Source organism: Manis pentadactyla, chromosome 12 (genome assembly GCF_030020395.1).
Source record: "Manis pentadactyla isolate mManPen7 chromosome 12, mManPen7.hap1, whole genome shotgun sequence".
Taxonomy (NCBI): Eukaryota; Metazoa; Chordata; class Mammalia; order Pholidota; family Manidae; genus Manis; species Manis pentadactyla.
This window is the reverse complement of record NC_080030.1, coordinates 43296734-43322955: the sequence shown is the minus strand read 5'-3', so window position 1 is coordinate 43322955 and position 26222 is coordinate 43296734. Positions and strand designations below refer to the sequence as shown.

The window sequence follows — 26222 nt, the reverse complement described above, 5'->3', positions numbered from 1 at the left end:
CCAAGAAAAGTTACACAGGAGGAAAATTAAATGCCTTCTACCATTGTTAGTGAGATCAAGTGAATTAGAGTGTTTACTCACATCCTGGCAATTATTGTCTAAAAATATGTTGACTGACTACACAACTGAAAAAGTGGATGTACCTGTGCATTACCAAACCTACAGCACACCCCGGCTGCACACAGCTGTGATCTTTGCTCCTTTGCAAAGTCCTCACTGAGTTCACTTTGTTCGTCCCCCCAGCACCCTTCCCCTTCCTTTATTGCGTCTCCCAGCATTCCTCATTCCTATCTCTGTTTGCTTAAATACCAGTGTGGGAAGTACGTTCACTGTGCCAGATCAGTCTTATGACCATGTTTTTCCTGACACCCGTCTTAGTAGCGGTTGCCTGCATTTTGATTGTGTGGATCTTTAAAAATGCTGATGGAAGCATCAAGAAAAGGAAGGGGGAGGCTACAGCCAGGGCTGAGGCGCATCCCTGGGTGGATGAAGACTTAAAAGACAGCACTGACCTCCACCAAGTGGAAGAAGGTAAAGATACCGAGCTTCCACCTACTACAGTTCTGTGATGAGTGCAAGCTGATAGCGGGGCTTATGGACAGGAGAAGACATATGCAGGGTAGTTTTATCATCCACCTGTATTGTGCTAATCAGTGCGTGCCAGCGACAGTCACCTGCTGGTATCACCCTCCTTTATACCTGGATATTCAGTAACAAGCTGTTGGTTGAAGGGCTGATCATTTCCCTGGCTCCAATCCTGCCCTGGCTGTTAAAATCTTTCTTAGGGTTACATTGCATGCTGGCTGTGGCCATAAGATAAGGGGTTGGGTTTTTATTAAGAACTTTGAAATTTAAAAAGTGGCATCTATCTAGGACCTTGCTACCTCTCACTGTGCCAGGCCTGTGATTTAGAGACAAAAGTGGCCCGTGTCCTCAACGCTGAGCGTCCAATTTAGTAGAGAAGACAATAACAGGCAACGATTAGGGTAACAAGGAGACAAACTGAGTGGAGCTGATCATACTGTGTTTTGAGAGGCTTGGGGGTTGTGGTGGGGAGTTAGGGGAAGGACAAACCAGGCCTGGCAGATTAACAGGATATGAAGAACAAGGGCTAGGAGGCATCTCAGGTAAGCAGAGCAGGAACAGAAGTACAGGACGGAGCCCTGGAGAAGATGCAGGGAAGATTGGGGTGGGAATGGGGCTGCTGCACGGGCCAGGGAAGGTGTGCAAGTGAAACGGGCTGGTGAGGGAGGCCAGGTCGTGGCTGACCGGAGAAAGAAGAGGTGGTAAAGGAGGCAGGCAGGCAGGGAGAGTTCCTTGAGGAGCTTGCAGTAGTCTGTGTTTGAGGTTTGTCTGAGGTGGGTTTGTGGGTCAGGTCTGTTTTGGAAGATGCTCAGAGATTCTCAGCTGGGCTAGTGATGCCCCCACCTTCCAACAGAGGCCACCTGGAAATGTTTGTGGGTGTGTAGGTATGTGTTATGTGCATGCCATATGCGTATGGCACATGTGCCCGTGTGTTCTGAGTCACACTAATCTCAGGAATGGGGATGGGGTATACAGCTGGCGCTCAGTGCTGGGAGCCAGCAATACTGAATATATTGTAGAGGATTCAAGCCCAGACAGCCTCTTAGCGGGACTGCCTCTGACCCTCATTCATTGAAGGCTATCCCGCCCAAGTCCAATTACCCCAGTGGAGAAGCGCTTCCCAGAACAAAGGCATGTCCGCTATGAAGCTGTGACATGATTTGTTCTGGTGCGGGTGGCCCACATGGTGGTGGCAGCAGGAATGCAAAGGAAGGAGTGAATCGGGGTGAAATAAAGATCAACAGGATTTGGTAATAAACTGGACATTGGGAGAAGGAGAGGGTACCATTGGGAGGCTGGAAGAGTCAAAATGACACTATCATCAATGGTGAGGGGTGAGGATACAGTTTAAAGGAGAAGGTGTCGAATGAGGTCAAAGACATGTCAGATTTGAGCAGAGAGTGACACTTCGAAGTGACGAGGGAGATAGGAGTCCAGGTGAAGGGTCCAGGCCACAGACACTGACTAGACAGCCACCAGCATGGGGGTGGGACTTGGAAAGTGAGTGAATTCACTGAGGGGATGCAGTTAAAGAGAAGGGTGGGGACGGAGCCTGGGAGCCACCTGCAGATGGAAGGATCTGTGGTGGGGGAGATGGACATGGAAATAGGAGCTCCAGGATAATAACACACCTGCCCCTACTGTACCCAGTCAGTGTCACATTTTACACACAGAACATCATTTAGTCTGTATGCCAGCATGGTGAGAAGGCACTATCATTATCCCCCTAGCACAGATAAGGAGACTGAGGCTCAAACAGGCGAGGACTCCTGCTGAGCAGGCCGTGGTAGAGCCGGGACCCAGGCTCAGAGTCCAGGTGTGTAGCTGGTTCACTTGGCGGCCTTTCCAATAGGAGAGAGACCCAGTGCAGAGGAGGTGGGAGGCGGCCAGCAGGGTGGAAAGTTCCCGGAGAGATCAAAGGTAGATGTATTGAGGAAAGGCCACTGATTTGGGGTCCTAGAGTCTGGGGTGCAAGAGGGATTGAGAAGGCTAGTGAAGAACCAGGGACCTGAGTTCTGAAGGTTGGGAACACAGAGAAAGCAAGCTGTAGGGCCCTGTTCTGCTTCTCTGCTTCTGCATTTCTGCAAAGTCCTCTGCCTCATTTTCTATTCCTTTTCTCATAGAGGAAAGAACTGTGCGTTTAGTGGCTCCTCTGCAACTCTGCCCTGAATGCAGAGTTCAGTGTCTTTTTGGAATTTTTGTGGTTTAAACCAGGCGTACCTGCTGAGGTCCCACAGGGGATAGAGGAGGCAAGTGCCTCTGCCACCCAGGTCCCTGCTCCTGACCACTGTGTGGGTGGACACGGTCTAAGAGAGGGTTCACTGCTGGGACTGCAGGTTCACAATGGGTGGAGCAGGGGTATAACTGGAGAAGAGAAAGCATTCTATTATTGAAGAAACATGGAGATGCTTTTGATGACAGCAAAGAGGTACCAGATTCCAACCAGCTTGAAAATTAATAGTAAGAGACAAAACAGTAAAATAAGTATTGCAGGTCATTCTAGTGTGAGTTAAGGAAAATATGCATACCTCCACAACCTCTCCCAGCTTTGATTCACAAGGAATTCCTACTCCACACTCACAGATCAGGGAACAAGCAGGTGTGTGGGCAGAGGGGGGCTTGGGGTGGCATAGAGTGGCCATGCTTACCAGACGCTAGTCACGGACTTCCTTTCAGGACCAAGCATGGTGTCCTGACAGTACTTTCAGTTTCCTATTTATCCGTAGCAGCGATTTAAGGAAGAGAAATTGCTGATGTTTATCTCATAGAGAAAACCTAAGATTGTCCTGCTAAGATGAACCAAAAATCCTACACAAAAATTCTACTCAGGCCCAGATTTGCAGAAGTTCATGGAAATGGCAATAGGAGATAAAGATATAGGGAATAATGCCATTGAGATGTGCCTGTTTTAATATTGGTGGGTCTGTTTTCTTCACTTATCTTTACTGACCATCCCATAAGCTATTATTCTAGCTGAAATACAGTCCCATATTGTCCACTTGCTGCTAAGAAAAGCCTATATTAAATTTTTTATCCAGTGTGGGTAACACCTGAGAATAAAAATGTTCCCAGAAATTTGGAAAAAGACAGAATTTTATGTACCCACGGTAATGAACAGCTGTCAGAACCAATTTCAAATCTATTCATTGGGTCAATGACAACTCTCCAGAGTACAAGCTTAGCAAACCAACCAATCACTGGCAGCCTCTTGCTTCTGAAAGCCAATCAGGGATGGATTCACTCCAGACCAACTTCTGACTGCCAGCCAATCAACAACAGTCTCAACCTAGTTACATCATTCCTATCCTCTCACAACCCTGGGAGTCCACCAATCCCTGAACTCCATGCTTCCCAACCAAGTGGTGTCTAGAGCTAGTCCAGGGGGCTGCAAGAACCAATTGCTAAACATTCAGGAATTTTGTGGTCCATTTTTTTTCAAACATCAGTAGTATGAAATTAGGTGTGATGGGAGCATTTACACAGTGAAAATTGGCAAGTGCTTTAAATCAGGGTTCCCCTCTCCCAGTCCTCCCAGGGCTGGTTCACCAGCACCCTGCCAAAACTACTGTTAAAGATCAGCAGTCTGCTGTGCACAGAGACTCTCCTTTGCTATAGGAAGATAACTTTGTGTTTTCATTTCAGCATCCTTTGAAACACACGTACGCACACACACACATCCATACTTTGAATAGCTGATTTTAAAAGGTTGGCTGGCCAAGACTCTTCTTGTAAGACCTTAAGGTTTTAGGACAAAAGGCAGGTGAATTCAGATGAGAGACTGGAAAAGGGAAAGGACTTGAGTGGAGACATTGTCCTTGATATCAAGTCTAAGTGACTCCTACCAGGAGAGAGTGATGGTCAGCCTGGGGACACCCCAAGGGATGAAGGGGCCCAGGACAGCACTGCTCTAGTCAAGGTCTTTCCATCTGGACACGGGCCCACCTTGAGAACTGCTAGGAAACTAGTCAATCTATACTGCAGTTGGGGAGTGGGTGACTGAGGGGCCCCCATAGAAGCAGATGGATGGCCAAGGCAGTCGGAAAGGAGGCATTCTCAGCGCAGGCATTGAGCCCTGAGGTTGCTCCCATCCCCACCTACGGAATCTTCCTACCGTGACAGCTCTATCACCCTGATCATTATTAATATTGCTCCTGGAGGCTCTGCCAAAACTGAAGGGAGGGAACAAGGATCACATGATGCAAGTTGGCCTTTTAGTTTCATAGCCAGAAAATATTTGTCCCACTTGCAAAGATTTTGGAGTAGAACAGAAAAAAAAACACAAAAACAGCTTATGTAGAGATGAAGCCAGAAAAATACCTTCGTGTTAAACATTAAAGGATAGATGTGGCCTGAAATTACATGGCAGATAAATCTAATTGTAGTGCAGTTTAGGGTTGCTTGACACTAATGCAATGATAAAAGTGAATTGTCCTTAGTGTTAATAGCAAACTCCAGGTATGGCAGCACAAGACTTGGGTTAAAAAGCCCAGCATAATAGCCTGTATTCATTTTGGAATACATGGGCTTGATGCTTGAATGAATCCCCCAGTGTGACTTGGCTGGTCTAGAGTGGAGCAGGACACCTACAGAGTTTACAGAGGCTGTTCCACTTCCTCGTGGTGAGGGCCACTTCTCAGGGTACTCAGGAGGTCAAGGGGAAGAAGAGGAAAGAGTGGTGCCTCTCGCTTTGGTTCACTGCCCTGCGGCCTCTTCAGGGCTTTCTCTCCAGACCTGGCTCTGCCTGCCCCCCTTCCCCAGGCAGGATGTACATCTTCTGCCCTGGGAGAGCTGGTAGGAACAGCAGCCCCGTGTGCACTGCTCGCAGAGCCCTTCAGGACAGCCCAGCACAGTGTTGATTAGACCATTTGTCCCCTCCTCAGCTCAGAGATGATGGCACTGATGAGGCCCAGGCAGCTGCTGCTTCATCCTGCTCGGTAGGAGCACCTACCCTGGGCTTTGGGAGCTGCAGAAACTGCCAAGTCATGCACCTGGGCTGCCTTTAGTTTCTACAAATGCTGAATAGATCTCAAGAGTTGGTAACTTACTTTTTAAACAGTTAAGGAGGCATTACATGCATTTGCTTACTGACCTTACTCCAGAGGTTGTCAGATGTCATAACAATTGGTGTAGAAAGTCTCACTGGTGTTGAAAGTCCTATTGACGCATTTGATGAAGTTCAGGGTTGATGCTGATAACACCTGGCTTTGGTTCAGCACTGATGGCTAGAAGGCTGATAGGTGTATGTTGCCACTCACCCATCACTCCCAGTTCCCTGAAATGTAGAAACCGGGTCTTCTCATTCAACGTGTACAGTCTGGGCCCGAACTGTCCCGGGTAGTCCCATGCAAGGAGCTTTTCTCTAACGGCTGCGACCAAACCATGGTAGCTGCTAGTATTGTCGTCGGGTTCTCAGAGTCTCTGAAGGCAGTCCCTTGTCATGAGTGAGCCTTCTTGCCTCCCTTCTCCCTATTCTCAGACATCTAGGAGCGAGGTGTGTGGGTGTGCGTGTGGGAGAAGGTTAATCCTCTACCTGAGTCCCACCTGGCAGGTCCCGGGCCCTGGACCTTCTCGCTCTCTTCCTTCTGTTCCCTTGTTATTCTCATCTTTTCGCGAGGGCTCTCAAAGTGACATCTCGTCTCTGGACTCAGACACTTCGTGTTCATCTCAAGTTCATGCTTGAGATCGCCACTCAGGTGACTCCCAGGCATCTTGGATGTGACAGAATGTTGATTCCTATTCTTGCTTCTGCCCCATTTCCCCCGAAAGCTTCACCCCTCATCCTCTTATCTGGCAGATGGTTCCATTGTCTATCTGGACACTAATGGCAACCTGGGTATCATCCTTAGCTCCTCCCTCCCCACTACACCCACCACACACTTTGCAAAATCTTATCACTTTTTTATCTCTAATCATTTGTCCAGTCTGTCATTCTTCCTGCTGCCCACGTGGTCCAAGCCAGTGCCACCCCCACCCAGGCTATTGCCATAGCCTCTTCATGGATCTTCCTTTGGCATTTCTGCCTCCCTCCAAGACATACCTTTAAAAGCCTAAGATTACTCACACTTCTGCTTGTACCTGTCTGGGCCTTCCTATTATACCTTGGCTTAGTCTCCAGTCTTACAAGGAGTATGTCCTTTGGGCCCATGTGAGCAAGTTCCCCACCCTTATTAAACCATTCTTTCCTGTGCTTATAGACCCAGCCATATTTAAGTCCTTGCAGCTGCTTAGACATGCCTGAAACATACCTGTTCCCATCCCCAGTCCTCAAACACGGACTCACTCTTATTCTTTAGGTGTCACCTCATTTGCCATCTCCTCAGAGAGCCCCTTTTTGTCCTCTCTTTCTGGATCACCCCTTGTTATTCTCTGTTTCTTCCTGGAGAATTAATCATTTTCATAGTAGTGCTCATCGTTTGTAAAATATATACACATTTGCTGATTAGTTTAAATGTTTAAATCCCATATCTATTCTGTTCTTTCATATAAACCCAGTAAATGCTTAGTAAAAACTTCATTGAATGAATTGTGTATTTCAGCCTCCTCCGAAGACTTTGGCAGCTTTACTAAATGTGATTTGTACATAACATTTCACTAAATGTAATGTATACATAATAACATCATTAACATTTTATGAAATGGTATACATAGCATATTGTGTTTTGCAATATATAATTATCACACTGAAGCTGTTTATTCCCCGCATAGGGAATTTTATATTGCTTGTGTCCTTTAGCTTGTGAATGGGACAAACAACATTGGTTGTTTTTCTAATGTTCAATTAACTTTGCATTCCTGAAAGAATCCCAATTTGGCCATAGTGCATTGTGTTTTATATGTTGTTGGATTCTATTTACTTACATTTTGTTTAGGATTTTTGCATTTATGTTTATGAGGAAGTTATGCCTGCAGGTATTCTTTCTAGTCAGGTTTGGTAACAAGGTCCTACTGGTCTAATAAAATGAGTTGGAAGGGGTGTGTTTCCTCTTTTTTTTATTCTTGGAAAGAATTAGAGAAACTTCAGCAATATTTCTGTTGTGACTCTATAATAAAACTCCCTCATGAAGCCATCAGAGACTGTAGTTTGTCTTTTGAAAAGATTTCTGACTACTGATTTAATTTATTTAATGGTTAGAGAACCTTTCAGCTTTTCTATTCTGAAGTTAGGTTGGGGAAGTTTTATTTTCTAGAAATTTCCCTATTACATATACATTTTCTAATTTTTTAACACAGTGACATTCTCATGCTATTGATTAAATGTCAGTAGCATCTGTAAGGGGTCTCTTTTTTCATTCCTCACACTTGTTGTTTGTGCTTCTTTTTTTGTCTTGATCAATATTACCAGAGGTTTGTCTTTAATCAGTCTTCACAGAGAACCAAGTTTGTTTTTGATGTTTCTCTCTATTGGACATTTGCTGTCTTTTTTTATTATTTTGTTAGTTAATATTTACTTCTTTCTATTAGCTTTGGTTTTATTTGGCCAGTCTTTTTCTAACTTCCTGGAATGAATTTTTAATTCATTAATTTTTAGGTCTTCCTCCTTTCTGAAGTATGTCTGAGGATCTATATTTTCTTCTGAACAGAATACTTTAGTGTATTGAATAGATTTTTCAATGTTATCATTTCCTATTTTAATTTCAAAATGTTCCCAAATTTTGAAATGGCTTGTTATGTTTTTATTGTTGATATCTAGCTTAATGCATTATGATCAGAGATCATTATTTATTGTACCTTTAAAAATGTATTGAGAGTTATTTTGTGGCCTAATGAGTGGCTACTTTATAGGAATGTTGAGTCTGCTTATAAAGAATGTGTTTTCTACAGTTGTTTGGTGCAGTGTTTTTTATATGTCCTCTTGGTCTCTTTTGTCAACTGTCCTGTTCAAATTTTCTGTATTTTTACTTTCTTCTGCTTATTCTTTCATTATCGAGAAACATGTAAATCTCCCACTATGATTGTCAATTTTTACATTTCTTGAAAGTCTGTCTTATGGTCCTGTAATATAAGCCCATACACACTTAAAGTTATATTTTCCCATAAATTAAAATTATTTAATTTATAACTGAATGTAAGCATTAATATATTTGATATAACACATCATTTTCATAATTCATAATTTAATGTAATAATTATATTATTATAAAGTGACCCTTTTTATTACCAATAATGATTTTTTCCTTAAATTTTCTTTCATCTGATATTAATATACTTATGAGATCCATGGCTTAACTTATCCAGGCTTTTATTCTCAATCTTTTTATATTCTTATGTTTTAGATGTATCATTCTTGTTGTTGATCTTCCTAAGGTTACCTTTTCTCTCTGGCTGATTTTAAGATTTTATATTTGATTATAAAAGATATACTGCTTGGAATTTACTGAACCTCATAAATCTGTAGATTTGATATTTTTCATCAGTTCTGGGGAAATCGCAGATACTCTCCCTTTAAATATTGGGACACATCTTCTTTCTCATCACCTATTGTAACTGTCATCAAATGTATATTATACAGTCTTGCTCTGCTTTATTTCTCCTAGTTCAACCTTGATATTTTTCACCTATTGGTTTCTCCTTGCTCCATTGTAGATATTTTCTTCTGAGCTGTCTTCCAACTCATTAATTCTTTCTTTAATATATATAACTTGCTTTATACCCATCCATTAAGTTACTAATCCCACAGCTTTGTTTTTCAGTTCCAGAAGTTCTATTTTTTCCAATTTTCTGTGTCACTTTTTATCTTTTCTTGTACCCTACAGTTTTATATAAGTTCATCTTTTATCCCCCCTCTAAACATAGTGATCATAGTTGTTTTATCTTTTGAGTCTGAAAATTCCAATATTTGGATATTTTGGGTGCCTGACTCTATTTTTAAAATCAATTCTGCTGTTTCTTGCTCAAGGTGTTTTGTTTCTTTTTATATCTGATTATATTTTGTGGGTTGCTGGCAATTGTTCTTGCAATTACTTGTATATTGACATGTACTTCTGCTGGGCGATGGGGATATTTTCAGGCAAGATCACCTCATTCCAAGTTCAAGTTTGAGACAGGACCCACCAAAATGGTATAATTCCACAGGGGCTAATCTGTTTATGATCATGCTTTCTTTAAGGATGTATTCTTGGAATCCCAACTTATTAGATTTCACATTGTGTATGGCCTGGACTTTGATTTTTGTCCCTCTTGATTCCTGAAAATATAAAAATGAAAATTCAAATATGTAGGTATTGTCAAATGCTTTCAAGGGCAAATGCACCTTTTGTGCTCATTTACCTCTGCAGGTTCCTTTGTTAATTTCAGTTTTGGCCTGGGAATTTCTTACTATGTTGTCAGCAATTCAATGATTTTAAATGGACTTTAGAAAAATACTTTATTTTGTAATCTTCATGGTTTTCAGCTGGTGGGAGATTGTTTCAAATAAACTAGTTCACCATTAACAGAAATACACATTCATCATCTTTCTGTAAGTACAATTTTTCTTTTTCTTGATTTACAACCAGTGCAGAGATTGAAAGATAGTCAAGACTAGAGTTTAGGGTTCTGTAGACCTATTTTCATTTTTTGTTGATGTTTTTGAGCTCAGAACCTTACAGTTTTGAGAACTTTATCTTCTTCTCCCTAATGGACACTTTATGACTGTAGAGGAGGAAAAATAATTTCCTTCTCACTTTGTAAGTTCTTGGCTGAGACTCCCTGTAATTAAAGACAGATTAATAAGAGAAAAACAAACAGAAGCTTAATAAATGTGCTAACCTTAAAAATAAAACTATTTGTCATTTTATCAGCAAAAATGGATTTATTTGGAAATAGCAGAGAATTGCAATTTTTGGTACAAGTAAGCTATAGCAAATCATAGGCAAGTCTGGGCAGCAAAGCAGAGGACTGCACTTTTACAGAAGGAAGGGTGGTGCTGGGAGGCCTGTCATAAACAAAAGGCCCAGTGGAGTAAAGTAGGAGTTCACAGTATAGTGGCTTTTCACTGTCTGAACTGTCTCTCATTGGCTGGGATGTTGCCCCAGGGGGAGGAAAACCTTCCTTCCTCCTGCTGGTGTAGTGTAGTAGCTAAAGTAATATCCTCTTGCGAAATCTGACTCTTCCAGTTGGTCTGCAATCCGCGATGAGTGGTGGGGTGTGAGAACTCTGCCTGCTGGCCTCCTGACTCCATGTAAGTGAGGTTTCTCTTCATTCATTTTCACACATGTATACATACGTATACATGGGGGATACCCAGGAACACTGAGTAGCTAAAATGGTCCAAGCTATCACCTTAAATACCATCCTCAACTAAGAGAAAAGCAGATGTTCAGGGAAGGGGGAGTTAGTTACGGAGGTCAGCAGGAAAAACTCAGTAAACAAGGGTAAGTTTGTTTTGCCTTCTCCATTGACAAGAGTTTCTTGTGCTTTAGAGTCATCTTTCTCTTCCTAGTACAGAGAGGGAGACATTTACAATGTAGATTTTCTTTATAAATTTAAATGTCCCTTATAAAAGGGTAACTTCTATTTGGTTTTCAGAGCTTCTCTTGTGTCTGTGATTTCTTAAAAATAATCAGCTCAAATAGTCCTTATGCCAAAGAGGTATATTTTGGGGTGGCATTTTCTGCTGCCCTCCATGACCAAGAAAGATCATTTAATTTTCTTTCTTTCTTGTTCTTATTTGCAGATGCTGATGAATGGCAAGAGTCAGAAGAAAATGTTGAACATATCCCATTTTCCCATACCCGGTATCCTGAGATGGAAATGGTGAAGAGATCTCAGGAATTTTATGAACTTCTCAATAAGAGGCGGTCTGTCAGATTCATAAGTAATGAACAAGTCCCAATGGAAGTCATTGACAATATCATCAAAACAGCAGGTCTGTAATTGCACACTGGGTCTCAGAAAATGACAGCTGCAAGTGACAATATTTGAGCAATGCTGACATGGTGGATAAGGCCTAGGAAGGTAACATTAGTCTTATCCAGGTATTGACTGACTGCCAGAAACAGAATGATTTCCATTTTCTGCAAAGTTTTAACTGTTACAGATGTCTTGGAATAGATATGACAGCAGTTCAAAACTTCTGAAATTATTCAGTATTGTTAACTTTTGTTAAAAAGGAAACTTTTTGAACACACTGTTATACATTGGAAGAGAACATCCTTTACTCTCCCCTCTTCTTTAAGCACATGCACACACACACACACACACATACACACTAACTCACATTTACACATTTCTCTCTTTGGAACCAAATTTCTTACATTACACACCATGGTGTTCTGGTACTGTATTGTAATGAATTACCAAAATTTACACACAGGAAATTGCAAAGTAAACCAAAGTCAGGCAAACCCATTTTCAATATAAATTAAAATGTCTCCACAAAAGGAAAACAATGAGATTGAAGAAAAAGAGAAGAGAAGATAGAAGAGAAGGTCCCCTACCTGAATCTCCTCTGGTTGGAGTATTATTACTGTATAAATCACTTTTAAGTTCATTACAAAAATTATGCATAACCATTGTGAATCCACTGACAAATTAAAAGGAAGCAAGAATAAGGCATTTCAATTCAGTTAAGTACACAAATGCATTAAATCGTTGAGTCCTTTATCTAACAATAGCATTTATTCAGTTCCTTCTGTGTATATATCTTTATCTATGTATGTGTGTATATACATATGATGTTCAGATAAATTACGTGGCATAACTGAAAACGTGAAGGAACCATTAATTTCTTTTGTTTAGTAACACAAATGTTTAGTGGACCAAAAAAAAACACAGGTACAAAGTGAACTGGAATCACGATTCAGAAATTTGGGCTTTATGTCTAGGCTTTGATTTGCATTTCACAATCCAATCATACCCTCTTTACCATGGGGCATGGCAAACAAGAACTCCGTCTTGGTCTGGGGGCAGCCCTGACCCTTCTCACATGGAGTTTATGCCATTATATTTCTCACTCGTAATAAAGGAATAGCTTTTTCTGAAACATCTACCAGGGGTCTACTGCTAGGAACAGTGGTCCATCTCTAGAACACTGGAGTGACACCCAGATCGGAAGTTGGTCACCCCTGGCTGGAATCCTCAAGGGAATTCAAGCTCCATAGGCACTGCAATGCACTACGAAACTTTGCCCAGGACACTGGGACTGATCCAGGTGTGGGCGGTGGGTCTTCAGCATGAGCCGGAAGACATGCTGTTGTATGTACTGAGTGCCCAGGGCCAAGAGTTCTGTGTGTCCCCAGTGAGACCACAAACCCCACAGTACCACACTCAGAGCTCTGAGAAAGGTACTAAACAATTTATAGTTCAGTTACCACTTGAGGAGTGTTTAAAAACCGTTTTACCATTTAAATTTTACCATTTTCAATCAGCCACCTGACTTCATCCTCTTGGGAATTTTTGAGTTTCCCCTGTGAGTTCCCTTGGTGGTCGTGGTTGGGGTCCAGTTCCTTAGGGATGTTTTCTCCCTCATGACTAGAGAAGCAGTGCTAAGTTCCCACAGCCCTAGAGCTCCTGGCCTTGACCTCAGTTTGTCTGGAGCCCCTGCTGAGTGAGATGGGTTGGCAGCAACGTGCAAGAATCTACAACCAACCACTTCATTTGCCAGATGATTGAACTTCATTTTGAGTATGAATGAGTTATTGTATTTATTCTTAATGAACATTCTCACATTTTCCTGCAGTTTTAATTTCTGCTTTTAATTTAATGGCTGACAGGAACAGCCCCAAGTGGGGCCCACACAGAGCCCTGGACCTTTGTGGTTGTGAAGGACCCCAACATGAAGCATAAGATTCGGGAGATCATTGAGGAGGAAGAGGAAATAAACTACATGAAAAGGATGGGACGCCAATGGGTTTCAGACCTGAAGAAATTGAGGTACAAAAGTCAGTGGAATTAAGGATGTTTGGTTTGGCTTCTTAAAATGAAATAACTATGACTTCAGTTTTCTGGTTTTATTTTAGGTGTTAAAAAGTTTGATTCTACCTCTGGGAGGAAATAGGGAAGTGAATTCAGGTCTCGCCACTACGTTGCCTTGAGCATAGGTATTGTGGAATGGAGGCAGGAGAAGATTGATATTCCACATCAAAGACAGTCAGGCAGAGGGAGAAAATTCTCTTTCACTCCACTTTTGTTCTATTCAAGCCTTCAACAGATTGGATGGGGCCCACCCACACTGGGGCAGGCAATCTGCTTTACTCAGTCTACCGATTCACATGTTCATGTCATCCGGAAATACCCTGACAGAAACACCCAGAAAAATGTTTAACCAAATATCTGGGTGCTCCGTGACCCAGTCATGTTGACACATAAAATTAACCACCACCTGAGCTTGTTTTCCTTTTTTGCTTGTTTTCACATATTTCTTACTGAATCAACAGACTAGTACAGAGGCATAGAAACAAAAAACTCATTTCCCCAATAAAACATACCTAACTATCCAGATAGTAGTGATGTTTACAGAGTGAGATGGTAAGAGCATGTGACTTTGATACAGCATAAATACATATGCCACCTCAATGTGATTCCTTCGAGACCTAGCTTCGTTCTTTTCCAGTGTGTCTGCTTGGAGTTGTACCAGATTTTATTACCAGTTTTCATCAGAATCAACTAGGAAATGAGATGATGATGCTTTTATTTCTTGGCCAGGAATCTCTTGATCCTGGAAGTCTTGTGAGGAGACATGGCGAGGAACAGTGTCAACAGCACACACCATGATGGCCGGGAAAGGAGCTTCTGTTTTCTTATCCAGAATGATAATTTAAAAGTTAGTGTCAGAATTAAATAAAATCAGACTAAGAGTAGGGCCTCCAAAGTTCACTGCTTGCGTTCAAATACGAGTTCTACAACTTACCAACCTCTCTGTGCCTCCATTTCCTTAGTTGTAAAATGGGAATATTGCTAGTATTTATTCCATTGTGGAAATTAAATGCATTTGTGAGCGCATACAGTGGTGATGGCACATAAATGCCATATGAGTGTTTGGTCAATAAATAGGCTCTGACCCAAGTCTCTGAGGACATACTTCACTTTTCTCCCATCTGGAATATAAGATTGTGAAATATTTCTCAGGATCTTGAGAGAAGTAAATTACATTTCGCTAAAGTGGTTACATCTTCCAAATGATCTTACTAAGCAGGCCTTAGTTTTACTACATGTTTAGCAAAAGTACAAATTTAGTCCAAGTCTTCTATCCATTAGGCACTAGTAATTTTGTGGCTTTCCTTGTCTGCAGGAAGGAGATAGAGGGGAATTCATGCTAATTAGATTTGATGTAGTGTATTTATTAGGGTAGGTACATGCAAGGTGTCATTTTTTTCTTAGTAGCTACATCTGCGCCTTGACGAGTCCTCTTTACCCATTGCAGAGCAGTCCCTCCACAATACTGTGGAGATCCATAATACCTCAGATGGATTCCATAACTTCTCAGTCGCTTTATAATTAAAACACTCATTTTCAGTTTTTTAGACAAACCCTTGTCATTTAAAAAAATTGGTCACAGAGTGCTCTTTGCAAACACTGCCCTTCCCCCAAAGGTGGTCTCCTTTCCCTCCAGTATCCTCTCGGACTGGGTGAGAGGAAGGTGGTGGCAGGGATGCTGGTTCTCTTTGGCACTTGGAACATAGTGGGATGCCTGCCTCCAGCTGTCCGCTGTAGCCGGTCCTGGCACTGCCAGCCGGCACCCCGCTCTGATTGGGGAAAGTGGGGCTTCTCGCTGAGAAGTCAGGCCTGGGATGATGAGAGGTGGGCCTCCTGCCTCGCTCCTGTTTCATTTATTTGGCCCCAGAGGACAATTTTTTCCTAAGCTATTTAAACCCTATCAAACTGATACCTTAGGGAGTTGTAACTAATTACCATGCTCTGAAACACGTGCAAGATGTTAATAGTGGATATAAAAATCTTATTACATGTTCATGGGAAAAAATGGGATGGGTAAAAGTCAAGCTGACTTTCTATCCTTAGAGATGTGCTCTGGGTGTGCACATTACCTACAAAATGCTGCCGGTCCCTTTCCCCAGTTAAGCCAAATTAGTTGTTCTCTGATCTCTGTGCTCCAAGCACCAACTATACACCCTCCATACTTGTAAAATAGCCATTTCCACATAGTATTTTAATTATTGGCTCACTTTCTTCTCATTTTATAAGTTATATTTTTGGAAACCTTTATGGTACATCAAGATACTCTTGAGAATCCAATCAAAGTTATAGACTTTTTCTGCAGACAATATGCACACACATACACATATACATAAAAACTCTAGCAGTCCAGGAAACTCAGGTTCAGGAAGGTCTAATCCCATCTAGTACAGAGCTGATGCATAGCAGGTGGCTGAATAAATGTTTGTTAAATTGATTACAAATGAACAAATATCTCGACCTCCTGTTTGAGTCAACATCAAAACCCATAGCTGTCATTAAAGCCTTGATATATACAGTCTGCATCTAATTTACCTGGCAAACCTTGTCTTTTCCTGTTTGCTGGTGTGAGCTGCCCGCTCCAGGCAGAGGTGCTGCTTGTCCATCTCTTAATAAGCCTTGCATATCGCTGTGTTTTTATTAGCTCTGATATCATAATAAATTCTTGTAAAGTTGAGCAAACAAATAATAGTAGATGCCAGTACATGCCTAGGTGAAAGAAAAAAGTACAAAATCATTAAAAATTACTTACCTATCTTTGAGCATAGGGAACTTGCTTTATCTTCATCTTATATTTTAAAAACCTTTTGAATTATTTGCTGTAAAATAATATTAGTAATTAGTAATAATAATGCTAATTAACACATACATAGTATTATGTACTAGGTACTATTCTAAGCACTTTACATATTTGACTGATTTCACCTTCATAACAACTGTAAGAGGTGGGTGTACAATAGTATGCTTGACGTATAAGGAAACTGAGTCATAAAAAAATCAAATAGGTTGCTCAACATGGGCAAAACTCGACAGATCCAAAGTTAATCATCTGAACAATTAACATTCTCCATCTTTGTAAGGAGAAAAGAATTGATAATAGTCCAGTGTGACTAAGATGGTTGAAGTACAGCAAAGTAACTTTGAAAATGTACCCTGTATAGGAGGTAATAGTGTAAGAAGAACCACTGAAAAATATGCAGGCGAGTTTAGTGTGTTTTAAAGCAGTGAGGCATAACTAGGCTGAAAATGAAGAGTGATCTCTTGCTATCAATGTCATAATATATAGTAAGAACAAATTCCATTATATAGCATTACATGGGTATCTTTCCTTTGAGTATCTATGCTAGAATGAAGTTATTGCCAAAACATATGGGTTGGGGTTGTGCAATAGGGAAAAGTATGCTCTCGGCTATAAAACAAAAATTTAAGCTCAACATTTAGTAATTAGTTAATGTTCCCACTCCCAAGAAAGTTTCCTTTCTTTTTGCCTTAACTGGGTTAACGAGGGTACCATCTGCCCACTGTGACTCTGAGTAAACCTTATCGCCCTCTTTTTCTTCTTCCCTGTGCACTCCTTCCCAGACCTGCCAGCTTCAGCCTCTATGCTGCTCCGAATTATCCTGGGCCATCGCCATTGTCTGGCCCCCTTGAGCTGGTCCCTTGCCCACACAGGTCTGCCTCTTCCTGAAACATCTGATCAGGCAGTGCTTCTGCTTGGAAACCTATGATCACTCCCCATCACCCACCAAGTGAAGTCCAGGCCCCTGCAGAGTCCGTGTGTACCTGCCTGCCAGCCCTCCTGCACCCCCCGCCCTGTGCACCCTAGCCTCCAGCCTCCTGGGCCTCTGGACATTCCCCGGCCTGCTGGGCCTTCTCCGTCCTGACTGCACACTCACCTCCTCACTGCGATGCCCTCCCCAGTGCCTCTTCACCAGGTCTTCAGGCACTCACCTCAAGAGAAACTTTGGAAACATTCTTCCAGTCTTCTTATTCAAACTTAACATTTAATTTTGGGGGCTTCTAATGCACTTGGCTTATATTTCTTAACAGCATTTGCAAGGCTTTATTTTGCTGGATTTGACTTATTGCCCTCTGTTTATAGGCTCCATCCTTGTATCTTTCAGCATTGCCTGCACTTGTCCTATGAGGCTCCTACTAATTCAAGATTATTGAATTGCATGAGCTTCGATAGGAAAGGATGAAAAAACACAAACAGAAATCCTGCTGTTTTTCAATGTAAACACGAATGACAAGTAAATGTTTTTATTTTCAGTGGAAATAGGCTAAGGCAGTAAAAAGAGAACAAAAATCACTACCAGCAAATATTTCCTGGAATATCTCTTTCCCCCTTCAGAACCAACTGGATTAAAGAGTACTTGGACACAGCTCCTGTTTTGATTCTCATTTTCAAACAAGTCCATGGTTTTGCTGCCAACGGCAAAAGGAAGGTCCACTACTACAATGAGATCAGTGTTTCGCTGGCTTGCGGCATGCTCCTCGCTGCCCTGCAGGTATGTTACCCTCCCCCTCTGCCCAAGCCAGAGAAGTGATACTTGGGGGACAAACGGTGGCCTTATTTGCAAACTTCAGCTCAGTTTCTGGTTCAGGGATCCTTGGAAATTGTTTACCTGAAGTTGAACTCCTGAGTGAGGTAACTGATGCGAAAAGCAACTCTGGAAACCTGCACTGAGTGTGAGCATGGTGGTTCAAAGAGCTGGAATTCGTCCTGGAAACTCACTTATAACATCATTTCAGGGTCAGAAAAATGGTCATTGTACTTGCCTTCATCTTTAAGGTCATGAGGCATCAAGGGTTTTGGGGGGCATACATGAAGAGCTTCAGAACCTGCACATTCCAGGGACTGGCTTCCTAGTTGTGTTTTCTGTTGTCTGAGCTGATGGAATGATTAAAAAGCTACGAGGAGGACTCCATCGTAGAGCTCCTTTGCTGAGTGGTTGAGTTGACATTGTATTGCATTAGAAAGATGTGCATGTGCTTTGAAAAACTCCATCTACGTAGCAGCTAGAGCAATGCTCAGCATGAAATTGAGTGGGTTTGAGGTATGCCTTTCACATGGTTCAGTTCATTTACTAAACAAATGTTTACTGAGCGCCATCTGTTGGGCAGGGTCTGGGAGGCACCAGGAATAGTCTCATGAGCAGTACATTCCGGTGGGGACAGGGGTCCTGAGGTGGAGAGAGACAGTAACCCGAAAAACAAATAAAGCAAACAAGACAATAAAAACGAGTGTCTCCAAAGGACAATTGATTCCAGAAAACAATGTGCTTTTTCACTATTTCAAATAAAAATTTGTATGCTGAAAACACCTTGCAAAATAACAGTCAGTATTACATACAAGAGGAATGTTTTTTTTATTTCTTGAAAATTGTCCTTAAGGAGCAGGCATCGTATTTCCTTCCTGATTCTGGAAGCAGCTAAACCATGGAATCGTAGTGCACTATAAGGCCCAAGGGTGCTGCCAGCATCTTAGGGATCGGGAGGTGGTTGAGGCTTAGCTCCAGGTTGAGTCAGCAAGCCGCTTCTGTGCCTGGGAATCAGCAGAACTTTCTCACGTTAGTGTTGACTTTGCTGCCCTCTAGCTTTCGGTAAGGCATCAGTGCGCGTTTAGGTCATGAATTGCGAGGGAGGAATCTCCACTGGACAGAGCGCACAGTGGCTGGACTCAGGGAGCTCGTGCAGGACTCTGAGAGGCCGTTCCAGAACCTCTCTCTGGCTCAGGCTGAGCTGTGACCACTTGACTGGAACAGCAGCGGATAGAGGGGGTCAGCTCGGGAAGTGTCACAAAGCTACACCTGAGTTTTATGAGGTGTTTGTGATCTGGAGGGATTTGGGAACAGGTTGATGGAGTATTTTCTCTACCTCCAACATATCCCTTGGCCACGGGGTCTTCGATCATTGGGCATAAGTATTTTCACCTGGGGGTGATGCTCTGCCTCTATTTTTGGCTGCATAATCATAGGAACTCCAGGCTGTTTGGGCCATTCCTTTGATGTAGTTGGAGTCCCCACATTTCTTTCCTTGAAATAACCATTCCTGTCTCTTAGGCATCACTGAAAATTAAGACTAGTATTTTTCTTCTTCAAGAAGTTTCTCACTGTTTGATTAAAAGAATATGGGAGCTGGGGGGTTGAGGAGAGAAAGCAAGATTCAAGATGCCTGCTGCCCAAGCCAGCAGCCTCTTCACGGTTCAGTGTCAGGGAAGCAATGGGACAAGCAGGTTTTATAGGGACTAGAATAACCCCAGGCTAGAAGCAGAGCTGTAACTTTGCCCGCTGATTCTAAAATGCATGCTTTTCCTCTCCTGTTTTAGAATGCAGGACTGGTGACGGTCACCACCACACCTCTCAACTGCGGCCCCCGGCTAAGGGTGCTCCTGGGTCGCCCTGCAAATGAAAAGCTGCTGATCCTGCTCCCTGTGGGGTACCCCAGCAAAGAGGCCACAGTGCCCGACTTAAAACGGAAACCTCTGGATCAGATCATGGTGACTGTGTAGGCAGGAGAGCACAGGAAGATGCTGGAAGATGATGCCCCCGATGCCCTCCCCTGTTCTCTTGGGCCAACGGGCTGCCTCTTCTCTAGGTGCTAGGTTTCCCCAGCAGTCCACTCCACGAGGTAGCCACTTTGTGTGTCAAGACACCTTTGCACGTTCTCCAGCACTGCACATCTGAGAAGCCCTGCTTCTGGTGGACAGTGATTAGTGAATGTAGAGTTAAGAGCTCAGCAGGTGCATTCTCTTCCATTTCTCATCTGCTTTGGAAATGCATGACATTTTACTAAGAACATATGCTGGCTTTTAAGTTTTTTTAATTGTTCCAGAAAAATCACTAGTGAATTTTTTCTTTAACTTTTTAAATACTCATAAAGAGGAAATAAGCATCAGAAAATTTAACGTAATCCCAGGAATCCAGCTGTGTGAGGATTCTTGAATTTAAATTTAGACTAATCAGATTGCCTTCTGCCCTTAATGGTTTCTAGAAAAAGGATGTGCTTTTGAGGCATACTCTTTTACTTCTTGGCCATTCTGCTTTTGAATAAGTAATCATCAAAATAATTAAAATGTCACACTCACAGAACAGAACAGTGCCTGCTTGCATAGGGGGTCAGACTGGCAGCCATCTAAACATAGGAGTTGTCAGCTGCACCTGGTTCACATCAGCTCATGAAAGCTCTCCTAAAGCATATATCTTCCCCACTTGTTAATTGTCTCAAAAACCTCACACAGGCTTTCTTATATCCCTTGCTCCTGTCCTCTTTCTGAATCCATTTTTCATTCTCACATTATAAATCCAGCTGACCTTTCCGTCTCCTTCAGTCCTTGACCCCACCTTCACCGTGTTATTCTTGTCCTGGTACCAGAAGCCCAACTACAGCAAATGGGCAGACCTCTTAGCAGGTCAGGGAGAGGACAGGAGACCATCCAGCCTTGTATGTCAATGTCACCCTCACAGTCACGTCCATGAGACAAGGTGGCAGGGGATATAATGGTTAAGCACATGTGCGTATGAGTCAGGGCCTGGGTTTAGATCTCTGCTCAGCCAGGGGTCTAAAGGGATAATCCTCATTTCCTTGGTGACTTGAGTTAATTGTTTAAGTGAGGTGCTTCTCTGATGTGCACAGTCATACATGCCTTGCAGAGTCTGGCACAGTGCCTGGTACACAGCATTCCTAAATGGTAGGGTCCTTCTTGGGGAGGTGGCTGTCAACCACACTCTCACTGTAGGGCAGCCCAGGTGAGCAGAGGTAAGACGGGTGGGTGAGAGGCTCCCCTCCCCTTGAGAGAAGCTGGTGGATTTGCAGGGCCAGATGCAGTTGGCCCAGAGAGCTCCTCAGCAGACGTCACCACTGGGCACCTGAAATGCTTTCTTTGGCTGTCTGTATGAATGTGACCCATTTGATAAGCAGTTGGGTTGTCTCTTCGCATGCATTTTGAAAAGTTTTATTTAAAAATTATGACTGAAAAATCACATTGCTTCTAGGGAGCCTATGGGGAAGCAAAGGAAGGGAAGGGAACCATGGGGAGAAATGCAGAAGCACATTTCTGAGGTGGGTGGGGGGTTCCTGGGGAAACCAGGAGCTTCTGGCTCTGCTGCTGCCCCAAGGACACCCCACACTAATTTCTGCTGCCGCATCATGATTGGGCGGATCAACACAGCCCCCGGCCAGCAGCTGTGCCTGGAAGGGTGAAGTTAATTTTCTTCCTTCCCTCTATAACCTCTAGCTCTTGTTAACTTTATTTTATGTATTCATTAAATGCAGTCAGGTAATGGACTGTGTTCAAGGTAGAAAGAGTGGTCTGGCAGGCTTCTAGATCCTTTTATAGTTTTGAGACCATAAAATGGGAAATAACTGAATAATTTCATCACTGTGAGGAAGAATAATTAATTAAACTTACAAAATGATTTGTGTCTATTTGTTAGGAGGAACTTGGACTCCCACTTTGCCAAGAGTGATGTTTTCATTGGTTGCTGTGAGAGCCAGGATGGCTCAGGGCAGTGGTCCTCCAACGTCAGTTTGCATCACAGCCACGTGGAGGGCTTGTTCAGGCACAGACCCCGGGGTGCCACCTGCAAAGCATCTGGTTTAGTAGGGCTGCATTCTAGCAGGTTCCCGGATGGTGTCGATGCTGCTGCTCTGAGAACCACCAGGCTGTGTCAATCATCAGCAACGCTAACTCTTCAGTGAGTCAGCATAATAAAAGCTTATTTCTGGGGCAAGCAAGGTCCGCACAGACCCTGGAATCCCTTCAAAACATTGTTCTCCATGGGTGACTCAGCTGTCGTGTGTCTACACTATCGAGAGCACGTGGCGTCCTTACTCAGAGGGAGAAAACAGTGGCGGTGCTCACCCCACCAACTACATGCCTTAGCCCGGGAGTGACTCCTCATCACAACCTGCTGGCCAAGACTGGTCACATGGCCTCAGCGGAAGGGGGTGGGGTCACCCTCTGGGGGAGATGCCATCCTGTGCCTGGAAGGAGCGAAGACCAGCTGTGGGTAAACATTAGAAGTCTCTCCCCAGGAGCAAGTGACTGTGAACTTGGGAAATAAAATTGGGTATGACTGAAAGGGGGGGAGAGGAAGGAAGCAGGAAAACATGGGTGAAACTAGGATAGGATGGTGAAAGGCACGAAGGTTCTCTTCTGAGAGGTTAACAGTAAGATTTGTTCATATTTGTCTGATACAGCTTTTAAATCCAGTATCAATTTGGGCCAAGAAAATCAATACGAATATGAGATGTTCCTGCTTCTGCCCACACAGTGGAAATTACTGTTTCAGAAGTACTGAGGGGAAGCCCCAGTTTCCACCTTTTATTTGCTCAGCCCTATGAAAGGAAGAGGGACATCTTTGGTCAGTGAATCTGGGAGAACTGGGTTATTGAACATGGGCAAACCCCAATAAAGAATATTGCAGTTTATGCAATGGACAAATGAGGGTGATTACTCACTGTAAAAAGATGATCCACTAATGGATTTCTCTAAATATTGGAGTTTTCAAAGAGTAGTCAAACTGGTATAATACATAGTTCTTAAATTTTGTACACATCTTTTTGGAATATTTATAACCTGAAGAAAAACATCATTATCAGTGAATATGTTGCATGCGAGGCATGAGAAATACAATTTATTTTGCCAGATAAGGCAAATAAAAAACTTCCTTTGCCAAATAGGGAGCAAAGTACTCCCTTATAATTTGGTGAAGTGGGAACAACTGTGTCAGCCCACACGTATCTGGGCACGGTGAGAAGTTAAAGCAAATGCTATTGAGGCTCTGTGGCTAGGGTGCCCTCCCTCCCACGCAGAAAAGGCTACTCTCATTCAAAAGTGGAACTGCTTAGCTACCTGTGCAGGCGATGAGGAAAGAGAAGGGGAGGGAGGTGGGGATGGTAAGAGAGGCCTGGCACAGGAGTGCAGAGAAGGTGCAACAGGCTGAGATCGGGTTGAGACCTGATCAGTGTTGTCTGGGTGGCCTCAGCCAAGTTACAGGATGTCAGGGGCTCGCTCCAGGGAGAACAGCACCCAAAGTGGAGATCTTGCCAAATTAAATACAGTAGTTCTGATGAAATATGAGCTGCTGTAATCCCGTTTTAGGAATTCCTAAAAAGTCACAAGGAAGGGGTGGTTTGTGTTATTATGACTTTAGAGTCATGGCTCAGAGCCAAATGTTCAGGATTAAACGCAAGCACATTGAAAGCCCTTAGGGCCACATGGAAATATGCAAGCAATGTCTGCAGAGTGTCCAATAAACATAATAGCCAGTGAAATAATAAAGGAAGTTGGTGAACTTGGGAGGAGGAAGAGCTGCCGACTTCCTTCTATGCTAATCATTAAAAATAAAGAATAATAGCTTAGAGGTAACTGGAATATGGTTTCAAAATCGACTTCTCTGAAGAGTGTCCCCTCTTGTCATAGTGATCGCAGAAAGGGTCAGGTGCTCATTTCCCTGGGGGCTTTGCTCCTAAGCTTATCTACAATGTCAACCATATTATTGTCATGAGTTCTTGGATAGGGAACTTTGACTTCCTTGGGGTAAAAAAATCTATTCCCTTGTTGAGTAAGTGACTTTCCAAGTCAGAGAATGTTTAGAATTAAATACGGAGCAGCTGAAATAAATCAAACACCTAATATTGATATTTTCATGTTACCTTGAGAAATAACCTGTGTATGTTTCTTACTTAAGTGACTTAAGTGTTTTTAAAATTTACAATTCCAATTTAAAATGTAAAATTGATTTCAGGCTTGTGATTTGAAAGTTGAAAGCTGTAAGAAAATGTGACTTAGCTCATTTTAACACTTAGAATAGATTCACTATAAGTTTGATTGATTAAATTTAGAAAAGATGTTTAAGTATATGAAAACACTTTGGCTTAATCGGGTGTAAGCTTGCCAGGTCAATTTTTGAAGTGCTAAAACAGAAAATTAATGATGATTAAGTCTATACAAGGAGTTTAAAATGTTTAAGAAATTTAAATAAATAGTGCTTCTAAATAAAACTGATGGTTTAAAGGAATTTGATTTTTTTCAGCTTGAGTTACTTGAACATTAAGCAAAGCCCCTCTTCTTAAAGGTGATTAGTTTTATTTTATTTAAATTTACTAGATTTATAAATATAATAAGAAGATACATGTGTCAGGTTAGAATGTTTTCAGCAGAAAATAACAAACAAAAATCCCCAAATAAACGCCAAATATAGTGGCTTTAAAAATAAGGGAGTTGTTTTTCTGTTATAATGACAAGTTTGTACACAGGTCCATCAGTCCAGTGAAACCAGTGCCAAAATCTCCGTGATTCTCTTGGCCTTCTTCCACGATCACAGAACGAATGCTGCTATGGCTTCACCCAACACAACCAAGCCTAGTGCTTGAATCATAATAGACCCTCAATAAGTATTGGTAAAAGAATTTATGCAAAATATATGTATACATCTTATACAATTTTAGAATGCAAGATCCTAACTGGACCTGTGCACTGTGTTTTAATTAAGTGTCCCATGTGGTTCTGCTGAGCGGGTGAGTTAGGAAAACATGGAAAGCATTCTCTAGCAAGTGCATCGATCTCACTGCTGTCTGCCAGAGCCTCTCAGGTCTGTGCTTCCAGCGGCGACCTCCCCCCTAAACTGCAAACACTTAACACCCAACTGCTTCCCATGCACCTCCACTTAGATGTCTATTAGGCATCTCAACCTTTACATGCCCAAAGTCATTCTTATGCATCCTTGTCACCCCTTGCCTGGGTCCTCAATTTGCTCTGCTTTGGGTGGGGCCCCAAGTCTGGAAAGCATCTTAACTTTTTATCTTTCTCTTATCCCCCACATCTGACTCTATCAACAAGTCTTACTGATGCCACCTCTGAATATCACCCACAGGAAGGGGGCACAGACAAGCACCGTGAACACAAAGCTCACACTGCCTCCCACCACAAGTAATGAAATCTTTTGCTCTGACTCAGATGTTTTGTGTCTTCTGTTAGCACCCACAAAACCGGAGGCTACCTCATTAGCTGGCAAGTAGTGTACAACCTCAGACCCTTCCCAGCTCCTCATACTCTGAACTAAACGTTCCCTTTATCTGAAAGGCTCCCTCCCCAGATATTAGCGTGGCCGGCTCCTTCACGTAGTCATTCTCTGTGAAGGTTTCTTTGACCACCCGATCTAAATACCCACCACACCAGCCACTCTTGATCACATCAGATGTTTCTTCTCTTTATAGCACCTGTCATTATATAATACACTTAAAAATTTTTGTAAGGCAACATTTAAAATACACACACACAAAAATATAAAGAATATTATAGTGAATAACTATGTATTCAAAGCTTAGGTCTTAGATATAGAACATTATCATACAGTAGTTCCCGATGTATCTTTCCCCAATTCCATCCTTTCCCCCAACTCCACAAAGGAAAGCACTAACCTGAGTTTGGTGTTATTCATTCACATGCATTAAAAAAAAAGTTTTGCCACTAAATAATATAATATTTGCATATTTTAAATTTATGTAGATGGGCTTAATACTTTATATATTTTTCTGCAGCATGCTTCTTTAAGCTGACCTTATCTTTGTGAGAGTCTGCTGATATGTGAGGCTCTAATTCATTTTTTTCCACTGTTGTGGACTATTGTGGGAATACGTCTCACATTATCCATTCTTTTGTGAGTTGGCATTTTAAATTCTTTCATGTTCATTCTTTCTCCATATGTTAATGTTTAAGAATTTCTTCAGGGTAAATA

General features: G+C 42.4%; 1 protein-coding gene and 1 pseudogene across 2 annotated transcripts; one reads left to right on the top strand and one right to left on the bottom strand.

Moving 5' to 3' along the window:
• Nucleotides 1-301: 301 nt before the first annotated feature.
• IYD (iodotyrosine deiodinase) lies at nt 302-24536 on the top strand. 2 transcript variants are annotated; one of them, XR_005029153.2, is made up of 6 exons: nt 302-531; nt 11240-11431; nt 13278-13437; nt 17831-17987; nt 19808-20221; nt 21915-24536. XR_005029153.2 is itself a non-coding variant. In XM_036906958.2 (5 exons), the coding sequence occupies exons 1-5, from the start codon at nt 348-350 to the stop codon at nt 19988-19990; spliced, it is 876 nt and encodes a 291-aa protein (XP_036762853.1). In that variant the 5' UTR covers nt 302-347; the 3' UTR covers nt 19991-21888. The 2 variants fall into 2 exon arrangements, 1 of the variants encoding a protein (XP_036762853.1); XM_036906958.2 differs by lacking the exon at nt 21915-24536 and having other exon boundaries at nt 19808-21888.
• Nucleotides 13447-14827, bottom strand: LOC130679714 (60S ribosomal protein L39-like; annotated as a pseudogene).
• Nucleotides 24537-26222: the final 1686 nt, after the last annotated feature.

Excerpts from the sequence above, each read along its gene's own strand:
- IYD (XM_036906958.2), top strand. The coding sequence starts at position 348 with ATGACCATGTTTTTCCTGACACCCGTCTTAGTAGCGGTTGCCTGCATT. Across the intron at positions 13,438-17,830 it reads TCAGACCTGAAGAAATTGAG|AACCAACTGGATTAAAGAGT; the intron begins GTACAAAAGTCA and ends TTCCCCCTTCAG. Across the intron at positions 17,988-19,807 it reads TGCTCCTCGCTGCCCTGCAG|AATGCAGGACTGGTGACGGT; the intron begins GTATGTTACCCT and ends CTCCTGTTTTAG.